This window comes from Siniperca chuatsi, linkage group LG13 (genome assembly GCF_020085105.1).
Source record: "Siniperca chuatsi isolate FFG_IHB_CAS linkage group LG13, ASM2008510v1, whole genome shotgun sequence".
Classification (NCBI taxonomy): Eukaryota; Metazoa; Chordata; class Actinopteri; order Centrarchiformes; family Sinipercidae; genus Siniperca; species Siniperca chuatsi.
Window position 1 is genome coordinate 27,237,385 of NC_058054.1, and position 11,720 is coordinate 27,249,104.

The 11,720-nt window shown below is 39.0% G+C and overlaps 1 protein-coding gene across 3 annotated transcripts in view; it reads left to right on the forward strand.

Moving 5' to 3' along the window:
- LOC122887148 (dual specificity protein phosphatase CDC14AB-like) overlaps window positions 1-10,785 on the forward strand; it is a 30,046-nt gene extending 19,261 nt beyond the window's left edge. The window contains exons 3-14 of one of the 3 annotated variants that reach the window (XM_044220092.1): window positions 536-611; window positions 829-921; window positions 1,016-1,095; window positions 4,406-4,472; window positions 4,884-4,946; window positions 5,680-5,767; window positions 6,038-6,268; window positions 6,434-6,572; window positions 7,890-8,115; window positions 8,317-8,408; window positions 9,572-9,727; window positions 9,970-10,785. In XM_044220092.1, coding sequence (XP_044076027.1) covers window positions 536-611; window positions 829-921; window positions 1,016-1,095; window positions 4,406-4,472; window positions 4,884-4,946; window positions 5,680-5,767; window positions 6,038-6,268; window positions 6,434-6,572; window positions 7,890-8,115; window positions 8,317-8,408; window positions 9,572-9,727; window positions 9,970-10,018 — 1,360 coding nt within the window. In that variant the 3' untranslated portion in view covers window positions 10,019-10,785. The remainder of the gene's footprint in view (window positions 1-535; window positions 612-828; window positions 922-1,015; window positions 1,096-4,405; window positions 4,473-4,883; window positions 4,947-5,679; window positions 5,768-6,037; window positions 6,269-6,433; window positions 6,573-7,889; window positions 8,116-8,316; window positions 8,409-9,571; window positions 9,728-9,969) is intronic. The other 2 variants (XM_044220093.1, XM_044220094.1) reach the window with 2 other exon arrangements.
- Window positions 10,786-11,720: the final 935 nt, after the last annotated feature.

Below are 11,720 nucleotides of genomic sequence, written 5' to 3' on the forward strand. Positions count from 1 at the left end.
AATACTAAATCCCTTTTAATACATTTAATTAGTTTGTCTAAACACGGTCCAGTTTTTCCATTCGAACAGTCAGATATTTATTCTAAAAATATCAGGCTCAGCCTTAAAGGCCCAACATGTGTAATTTGTTTCAAACTGTAGAATGTAAACTCCTCTTCACAACATTAAATTCCCAGAAATATTCCAGAGGTGAACTTAGTGGTAGCTACCGCCCTGATTCCTTTTCCTGTTCTTGGAGTGACATTAAAATGCAGAAAACACAAAATCATTTTTTATTATTTAATTTTTTTTTTTTTTTACTATTTTATTTTGTGAAGTTTAATTCAGATGCACACATACCCGAGAAGCCACATCTGACAAGCTTTCTTTTACACATATGAACATTGGGAAATTTGGAATAGGGCCTATACTTCTAGAAAGCTTAGAAAAGCAAATATTTCAATGTGCAGGGTTTTCGCATATGAAACTGTATAGCTGGAGTGATGTACAGTATATGACACATTCATCTGTTTCTCTGTTTCTCTGTGTGTTGCAGCTTCTATGCAGACTTTGGGCCCCTCAACCTGGCCATGCTGTACAGATACTGCTGCAAACTCAACAAGAAGCTCAAGGTAACAGAGACAGAGCTCTGCACTTTACATGCAGGGCAGTACTCTTTTATAGAGATTTAAGGTGGAAGAGCGTTTACACACTTTCTTAGGCTGTCATAAAGCTCTGTGGTGTAAATTCATAGTCTACATTGTGTGGACATGGGACATTTAAATCACTCGTGCTGTTGTGTTGTTGTACTCATTATTCATTAGATATTGACCTTTTTTGTCACTTCAGTCCTTCATGATGTCTAGAAAAAAACTGGTCCACTACACCAGTTATGACCAGAAGAAGAGAGCCAATGCTGCTGTTCTCATTGGTGCCTACACTGTAACTATCTCTTTATTTGTCCATCTTTCCTTCTATTCATCCTATCTGTCCATCTGTCCATTATTAATAATACAGTAAAACCTCTTCCCTATAGGTAATCTATTTAAAAAGAAGCCCAGAAGAAGCCTACAGGACTCTGATCTCAGGAAACAACACAGGCTACCTGACGTTCAGGTAGACCTAGACACACACTCACAAACACACACACACTGGCTAGTGTTGCTAACAGTCTTTATGCAGCATTACAAAGGCATCATTTCTCACCAGTGTGAAGAATCTGACAGCAGCATATGGCACTAATGTAAATACAAAACATTGTTGATGTTTTACTGTGGTAAACCAAACACTGTACTAAGATTATGTGTATGTTTGTATTTATTTTTTACTTAAAGGTCCAGTGTGTTACATTTAGGAGGAGTTATTGGCAAAAATGGAATATAATATATTTATTTATAATATATAAATATAATATACTAGTTTCCATAAGTGTACAATCACCTGAAAATAAGAATTGTTGTGTTTTCATTACCTTAGAATAAGCCGTTTTTATCTACATAGGGACCGGGTCCCCTTCCACGGAGGTTGCCATGTTGCACCGCCATGTTTCTACAGTAGCCCAGAACGGACAAACCAAACACCGGCTCTAGAGAGGGCCATTCCCGTTTTTCATGAGTTTCGTGGCCACCGTAGTTTCTCCTACACGCTTGGAAGGGGAGGGTGCTGCGAGTGGTATTCAAATGGTTGCAAACTGCAATTTCACCACTAGATGCCACAGTATAACACACTGTACCTTTAAAGGTCCAGTATGTAGGATTGAATTAAATCTCACAATTCAAATTTAGTTCTTGCAATTCAATTTCAGTTCACTGAGACACATCCGGTGGTAGAGGAAGAGCACTCGAGTTCAGATCATGGATGTATAGAGCTCAGCAGTGACTGTCCACTTTTTTAACGGCTGCGGCTCCGGAAGTGAATTTCCCATTCATTCATGAACTATGATCATAAAACATTTGATTTGGAACAAAAAACGGAAAAAAGGCAATGGTACAAGACTGTGTACATAATTATTTTAAGACTGAAGGAACTACGCATCCCATAAACCATTGCAAATGATACCTTTCCAATAACTCCAACCTGACGATAGCTTCTTCCTGAATTTAACCTTTGTCATTATTATAGTGTTGTAGTGATTCTCTAAAAAAACGCAGCATGTCAGAAAGGGAAATCATGGTTGCTCTGTGGTATACGTAACATAAACGATCATAGAATTCAGTGGTAGCAGCTAACTCACTAGCTAAACCTGTTGAAAGTTGTAAGTGTGTAAATAAAGTTTGAAGAAAAGGATCACTAGCCGTTCGCGGGTTCGTTTGCGCAGGTGCGGTAAACATTTCCATGGTAACAGCTAGCTCCACCAATCAGAGACATCGCTGTAACACTTTAGGATTGTGGGTAGTGTAGTACTTCTCCATTAGATCGCAAATAAAACATGTTTTTCTTAAACCAAGGTTGATTTCAGACAGACTTGTGGCTTCATTTCACAATCTCGTAAGTCTACCTCGGATGGTTACGACGTTATCACTAATAATTAAAATTAAAAGCCTCTATTCAGAATTTGAATGGGATTTTCACTTCTTCCTCACTGTTGAGCTCTGTTGTTAGAACTGGATACCGGACCCCAAGATGGTCCCTATTCAATGGTCGTGTCTATATGGTAACCCTGGATTTGCAAAACTCGCGCAAGATTTGTACGCGTTGTTTCTTCATTGTGCGTGTTCCTAAACCTAACCAACTGGTTTTGTTGCTTAAACCTAAATCTTGCGAGAGTTTCTACAATTACAGTGTTACCATCTAGACAGTACCCTATTCAATCCAAGCCCCCAGGAAGTACTCCGGGCTTTGAAGCCAATTTGACATAGTGGCCAAACCGTGGAATTAAAGGTTTTAGGTTTTAGGTTTTATGAAAAACTTAATTGATTTCATGCATGTAGAAGGGTCAAAAAACTTGGTCCATTTAACATCCTGACTATGAAAATGTTAGAGTTTTGCTAGTAATCCTTTACTACAGGTAGTAAATAGTGACTCTGTAAGCAAGACAAGACATTTCAGTCTCATTTATTATGGTGTTAACAGATCACAACTTAAATTATGCAATATTCTCTACAGTATTTTGAAAGGGTATTAAACATATACTCTGCAGCTTTGACAAATATTTTAAAACAATCATAGCAATAACTGTCTGACAAATAAAACATTTTCAAGTGAAAAGATCCAAGTCACTCTGAAACATGGACACAGTACAGTCCTCACTTTGTTTACTGAGCAGTTTTTCAAGTACACAAGCAAGTTACTTTGTAAGATCAGTATTCCACCTTCAGTTATGTTGACATGGTAACTTACAGGATAAAGTCTATTCCAGGCATGTTTCTGCCTCATTATGGTAAGTGTCACTGGTCTGAAGTAACTAATGCGTACATAGAGGATTTCACATGGGGTGGCTACAGTAATCACTATACCATTACTTTGATAACTTTTGTAAGTTTATTAGGTGTCTTTTTACTAGAAATACTTGACTAATGTTTCACTTCTTCTATTTGTTTCATGTTGTACTTTCCACCCCCCACACCCTGACAATTACTTACAATACAGTTACTGTGTTACAAGTAAAGTTCCATGCTAACAGTTACCTCTTTGTCTCTTCACAACAAATGTTTTCTACTTCACTGAGCTCTGTAGGTCACTTCTCACAAATGTAGGCTACCTGTAAAGACAAACGTAAAACAGAGTTTATGCATAAAGTTAACATACTAAGCTAACATTATGTGACAGAGATGTATAAATAGCAGTAATGGTAGCTATTTACCTGAGAGAAACGTCAGGGAAACCCGTAATCTTGATTTCCGATTTCTCCAACATTTTTGAATCAGATTTGCGTTTGAACATGTACGATTGGGAAGTTTTTGAATTCAGTTTTTGAATGCAATTGTTCAAGTTGAGCAATTTCAATTCAAATGTAAATTATTCAAATTCAGTTTCTAGTGACACATATTTCGGCCCATAGATGTCCACCTTCATTACATCTTGGGTGCAGATTTGCTTAATTTTTGCGAAACACAACAGCAAGCCATTGCGTAAAGTTGGGGGACTTGTGAGAGACAAATAAAAAATTTAAAAATGGTTAAAATTGATGCAGCAGAGACTGCGACATCCTGACTTTATTGGTCAAACTTGAAAGCTGGATCCTACATTTCCCATAATGCAACCAATCACATCTTTTTGTTAGAGCCTCCCTGCCTGTTAAACACCCATGTCTTGCAAACTACAAACCACCTGGGACTTGTCAAAGCGCCTCCAGAGCCACAGAAGACGTTTTACAAATGTCAAAATTTTACTAAATCACAGGCTGAGTAATATTGATTATGACTAATAAGCTGACCTTGGTGTGTATGTGTGTCTCTGTGTGTATGTGTGTGTGTGTGTCCCACAGGGATGCAGCAGTGGGAGAGTGCTCCTTCAACCTCACTGTCCTTGACTGCTTACAAGGAATACGCAAGGTAAACAACAAGCACAACTAAAATAAACTACAGTGGATTACTTAAATTAGCAAATTAGGTAGGCACTTCCTTTACCCCTTATACACACAGACTCTCTATCAGAGATTAGTGGAGGGTATGTCAGCTAAAGTTTATCCAGTCATCATCTAAGGAGAAAAACCTAACCCACTGTTGTTACATCATATTAAACTGATGTAAGATATTTTTAAAAGTATATTGTATAGTGGTAAAAATGACAGCTGCCCTGAAAACAAGTACGTTTTTTTGTTTACCACCATGTTGTTAGTCTTAATCCTTAAAGTTTAAAGAGAAAAACAACAACAGAGGTCATGAGGAGAGAAATTACATCACAGTGTTTTTTTTAAAGCTGTCCTGAGTCAACTGTCCTCTCTCTCTATGCCCCCCCCCCAGGCATTACAACACGGCTTCTTTGACTTTGAAAGTTTCCATGTTGAGGATTATGAACATTTTGAGGTGAGGGCACGCAGACACGAAGAGCTGTCAGCAGCTCACACACAGTGCCATTTGCATTACAGCTGAAAGACACAATTAAGGACAATTATAAAATAAACTAACAGAGCAAATATAAAACATCCAAGTCACTATAACAAGAATTATGTGAAAGACAAGGCAATTGAAAGACAAAATTGAAGCAACAGAGGCCAAAATATCCAGCTTTTCAGTCAGTAATATGAATATAGCTCCAAAAACACTGGATCCTACATTTCCCATAATGCAACCAATGGCATCACTTGGTTAACGAACGCCCACATCTTTCAAACGCCACACCCCCAGTTTGTAACGCAGGCTTTCTGTTTAGTCTAGTCTACAAGCCCAAGTGGAAATAACCTTGATGACATCATCAGGGTTATTTTCTTCAGAAAGCTCCTCTAGAGCCACAAAGGACATTATCATGAGGAGCAGACTGACCTTTATGCGTAAAATGGACGTACATTTGGAGCAAAACTGAGAAATGATTGATTAATGGGAAATGCAGAATTAAGTCAAAGAAATTTCAACACTAATAGTACCACAGGTGTGAGATAGAAGCTCCAAATTGTCTCCAGCATGGTTTTATTTATTTGTAATAATAATATCAAAGTATCATGACAAATTTACATTCATTTATATTCTAATGTTTAAAATGTTTCACATAATTGGAGTACCTCAGTCACGCTTGCATCTCCTTTTCTCTCTGTGTTTTTAGCGAGTAGAAAACGGGGATATGAACTGGATCATTCCAGGGAAAGTTCTGGCATTCAGCAGCCCTCACCCTCGCAGTAAGATAGAGAATGGTGAGTCAGATTCCATCTAAAACCTTTCCTCTAAACCACAGGGTTTAAAATGACTCCCCAAGGGCCCACACCAGCTTTTATAAGGTCCCCAGTAATACTGAGAGTTGTATTTAATTGAATTAATTCATTTGAAGTCAGCAAGAGAATGTCATGGTAAGGTTTATTCTGGTCAAAGGTCGCGTTATATTAGTCAGATATAGAGTATTTGAACGGGAATGTCTCATGATATTACCATAACTATAACCATGATAATCATGATTGTTTTTCCAGGTTATCCTCTCCATGCACCAGAGGCGTATTTTACATACTTTCGCCAAAATAACGTCACAGCCGTGGTCCGTTTAAACAGGATGTTGTATGATGGCAGGCGGTTTGAGGATGCAGGATTTGAGCACCATGACCTCTTCTTCCTGGATGGGACCACGCCCTCCGACCTCATCATTAGACGCTTCCTGCATGTGTGTGAAAGTACTGAAGGAGCTGTGGCTGTGCACTGTAAAGGTAGGAGTGGATTTGTGTGTGTATTGATTTTTTTTGTCCAAGCCAATGAAATTGCATCTGGCAGATGAGTAGTGCGTTGCAAGTCTAGGTGTTAAACCTTGTCGTCATTTGTGCAAAACTTGTCTCTCCTAACCTTCTCTTTTTAAATATTTTATCCAATCACAGCTGGCCTGGGCCGTACAGGCACTCTGATTGGCTGCTACCTGATGAAGCACTTCCGGTTCACTGCAGCTGAGGCCATCGCTTGGATCAGAATTTGCCGGCCTGGATCCATCATCGGCCCCCAGCAGAACTTCTTAGAGGAGTGAGTTTCAGTAGCAGTTGTTGCGCCAATATTAACAACCAGTAGCTTGTTCCCCCTTTAGTGAGATGGCTTTGAAGATCATTTTAGAGAAGTTTAAATCTTTAAATCTGTTTAAGATTTATTTCTTCCGTAGGAAGCAATGGGCTTGGAGCTGAGAGCCAAAGACAGGGTAGAGGAGTCAGAAAGTATTGAGAGACAGACTAACACGTTAGTTTTAATCTTTTCATGGGATTTGTTGACAATAACAAAAATATATAATAACACCATATCCTTCAACTTCCAAATGCTGGTAATGTGCATGTTAACATGCTAACCATTTTTGTTTTTTGTTGAAATATCTTGACAACCATTGGATGGATTGCTGAAATATTTGGTAAACACGTTCATGGTCCCAAAAGTATGACTTGTAATCACTTTGATCTCCTCAATTCTCATCTAGCACCATGATCAGGTCAAAATTTGAATGGTAATGGACTGTACTTGTATAGCGCCTTTCTAGTCTTCAGACTACTCAAAGCGCTTCACACTACATATCACATTCCCCCACTGATGGCAGGTGCCAACTGCTCATCAGTTCAAAGAAACCAACTAAGCATTCACACAGCAATTTGGGGTTCAGTGTCTTGCCCAAGGCCACTTCGACATGTGGGCTGGGGGGAAGCCGGGATCAAACCGCCAACCCTCCAATTGGTGGACGACCCGCTCTACCACTAAACCACAGCCGCCCAATACTAATTTGTCCAATACTTTTTTGGTTTATGACCAAATAGGCCTACCTGCAAAACTGATGTCATTCCCATCAGCCTCACCTGTGCTTTGGGTTTTGTGCTAATTAGCATACAGTATGTTACCATGCTAACATGCCAAACTAGCATGGTGAACATGGTAAACATTATATTGTACCTACTAAACATCAGCATGTTAGCATTGTGTGAGTGCATGCTGACGTTAGCATTTATCTTACAGCTCTGCTGTGCCTAAGTACAGCCTCACAGAGCCGCTAGCAGCTCAGAGTCTTGTGAAGTGTTAAATCTTGTTTATGTAATAACAATTGAGGCAAGTGTGTAGTGAGATATTTGCTTATTTCCATAAGAATTCCTTTTAATCAGGTGATTTGTCTTAGTACTACTAAAATGATGTTGGAGACAGTTCTGCATTTCATTTTTGTCATCAATTACTGTACACAGAAAAGATTTTCTACCAGCATCCAGGCTGAATGTACAATATTGTCTGTTCCTTGTGTGTGTGTGTATGTGATTGTGTGTGTGTGTGTGTGTGTGTGTGTGTGTGTGTGTGTGTGTGTGTGTGTGTGTGTAGGAAACAGCACAGTTTGTGGGTCCAGGGTGACGTTCATCGCTCCAAGCAGAAACTGGTTCAGCAGAGACTGAGTCGACGGCAGCATCTACAGCAACAGTGTCAACAGCAGCAGCTTCACAGCCCTGACTCTGAGGGAGAGGAACAGGAAGCCATGTCCCGCCTGCTCTCCAGCATGGATGACCTCTTAATCAACACCACCCTTTACAAATCATACAGCTTGGATGAGGTGCGGGGCAGGACTTTCTGGCATTGTTATTATTGCTCCGTTAATAATGAGAATTGTACTATTTAAAAACTATAAACAGACAATTGACTTATATTTACAATGTGACTTCGCAATTTTTTAAAGCTCAATTTGAAGACCTTTTATATTTCATACTGATAATACTCTCTCTCTCTCTCTTTCTGTGTGTATATATGTGTGTAGAATCATTGCAAGGAAGGCAGTCTAACTCAGGGAGACAAACTGAGAGCACTGAAGGGAAAACAACCACCTAGATCAGCTTCCTCCTCCTCAAGGTACAAGTTGGTTATAACTTAGTATTTGGTTAACATTAGGGTTGTGGTTGGGGTTAGGCATATATTCGTTATGGTTAACGGAAGTTTGACATTTTCAGAAACACACTTTTTCACTTTCCTTACGACAGTTGGATGAGAAGATTAGTCACGCTCTCATGTCTGCAAGTTAAATATGAAGCTACATTGTTAGCTTAGCTTAGCACAAAGACTGGAAACAGGGGGAAATGTGTTAAATCAAAAAGCGAGAGTGGCATTGATCGTCTCATCTAACTCTCAGAAAGAAAGTGAATGAGCGCATTTCCCAAAATGTCAAACTATTTCTCTAACAGGGTAAGTCTCCAGGGAATTATTTGTAATGTCCTCTAGGTGACAAAATCAAGTCAAGTCCTGCTTGATTTTTCGACACCTGGGGTTACCACAACATCAAGTGTGGTTTAATACTACAGGTCTCAGAATTCTGGGCATAGCGAACACTCGTTGAGCAGCTTCTTTGTCAGAAATACACCGGAAGAGTAACTGGTGTATCTTTTTACAGTGCAGCCAAACAAACTCACTTTGTTTTGGTAGTTAAACCATTCAATAATCTGCCTATTTCCATCATGTCATAAGCATGAGTAGTTTTCCACACAAGAGCTTGGCACAGTAAAGTTGGTTACAGTACCTAGCCGAGGAGTTGGAGGTGTGTAGTCGGTCGCCTGCCTGCAGCTCTTCATCCACCAGCTCACTGTGGCTGCTCCCGACTCTTCCATCACTCCTTGTAATATTTAAAACTGATCCACTGACAAAAAATGCTGAAAATGGCCGCTGCCTTGTTTTGTAGATGCATTTTTGATGAACAGTCAATGTCAGGGCATTGTATTTCCTGTGGCTTCTTCACAATAAAAGTCACCTCGTGTTTTGCTAGTTGAACACTTAATGTGGAGGAGCAGCAGTAGAAGGTACCCTTTACATTAGCAGAGAGTGAATAGTCAACAGTAAGGCTCTTATAAATTAGATACAATATTCATCCTGCATACATGCTGTCAGTCCTGTTTGTTCAAATTTTCCAATCTAATTTTTACATTATGCTGTTATGATTGTTAGTTGCATTATATTTAATGGTTTGGAAAATATCAAACATACATATGTTATAATTGGTTGATTCCTTTGTGTATCTAATTCAGGTTAAACCTGTCAAAGGCCTCTCACTGCTCCATTCTCGCACCCCCTAAGTCCCCTAAAGTCTCCCTCTCCTTCTCCTCCTCTTCCTCCTCGTCTAAGAAGCTGGTACGAAGCTCCTCCTCCTCCTCCTCCTCCTCCTCCTCCACGCAGATCAAGAGGTGAGTGTCCATGTTCTTTTTCCTTTTCAAATGCAGTGCAGTCAGTTGGATCAAAACTATACAGCGCTAAAAGATAAATCTGCTGAGACACCATTATGCAGACGTTAATATTATTTCTCGTGTCATCCTCAAGATTAAATATACAGAGGAGAGAGCTTCATTGCCATGAATTAATAAAATGAAAGAATTCTAAAGCAAATTCCCGTCTAACACTTACACTCTGTCTACGTCTCTCTCCCCAGTCCCTTCAGCCTCAGTCTGTTCAGCACCAGGCCTGCTGTCACTCATTGACTTCAGTTTGGACGTTTCCTTTCTGCTTGGCGAGTCAACTGATGATGAAGTCAAGAACCGGACTACCAACATGCTGTGGTTGTCTGGGCCTTAAACATTTTATCAACCTTGACAAATGTTTTAATTATTTGTCTAACAAAGTAACTGCACTTTTAATGCAGGGATTCCGAGAGCTTTGTAGAGTGAACTCAAAGTAAAGAAACACTTACATTTCTTATACAAATACGTTTAAGGGCTACACCAGCTTTATGAACGTGTGGCTCATTAGTCACAATACTGGCACCAAAACTCTGTGTCTCTAGCAGAAAATAAGCAAATGATATGTTAGAAGATAAAACACACACAATTGTAGAAAAACCATGTAATTTCACATACAGATCATTAACAATGAACAAAGTTTAATTCGTAAATGGGTTTATTAATGACAAAACTACATGGTAGCCCGCTGAAACACATCTGTAAGTACTCCTTCCTAAAAAAAAAAATGTATTGACTCATACAAAATGAATCCTTCTCAATCATCACTTATGACCCATTGGAAGTGTGTGGTGGTGTCTGCATCTGCAGAGACCCTGCCCTCTGCCTGTATTGTCTTAGTTTCTTATTAGTTTGCTGTGTTTGCTTGAGAATGTAACCGCCACGAAACAATCAGAAAATAACGTTTTATTTCTCTGATTCACTGCTTTGTTCACGCTAACGCTGCTCCCTCTCTTCATTCATTCTCTAGCTCTCTCTCTCGCTCTGAGCCGGGAGGAGGGGCCAACTTTGGATTGTGTGTTTACAAACAGCAACCAGCAAATCCCATTTATTCTGCCTTTAAGGAAAAGTACAGAAGTTTTATCAGCAAAATGTACTTTAACTAAAGTGGGGCCATTCTGCATGATGAATGAACTCAGTGTTAAATATGTTATAGGATGATATGTTATTATCACTGATGCTTTAACGTATAAGCAGCATTTAACTGTTGTAGCTGGTTATGGTGGAACTGATTTGAAAAACTTTTAAAGTGTTCGGTCGTTTATCTTTTAAAAACCTTCTGTCAGTAATTGAGTCTTAAAAACATTATTTTGCAGTGCAGTGAGAATGTTTCAACCTGTTTTTAATTTAAATTAACCTGTTTAAAAAATGTTCTAGAAAATAGTTTCTGTGTCTCGAAGTAAGGGACTATAAGGTAGATTGCGGTATCTGAAATATGAAAAACTATGTTTTTGAAAATTCTTGAAAGTTGATTTACATTGAAAACAGGTTCAAATATTTCCACTGCACTGGCTGATGTTTTTCACTTCTTGAAAGAAAAGAAAACTTTCTGTGCTCAATTCATGACTAAAATGACCATAAGGTTTTTTCACTAAACGCCAAATATGCAAAATAACCCGAAACTATATCTGTAAGATAAATGTAGTGGAGTAAAAAGTACAATATTTCCCTCTGAAATATAATGGAGTAGAAGTAGAAAGTGGCATGAAACGAAAAGACTCAGTAACTCACAAGTACTTGAGTACACTACTTAAGTAAATATACTTAGTTACTTTCCACTGCTGTAAACTTCTATCATGGTTTACAGACCGACTTCCTGCAAACTTCAAAACTGAAGTCAAACTTCCACCAAGTACTTAAAACCTCATCTGCCTGCTTGTGTCAGATCTTGCACCGCCAGACTTCGATTTAGAGATGTTGCTGTGTTTCCAGACATCGGAACTGA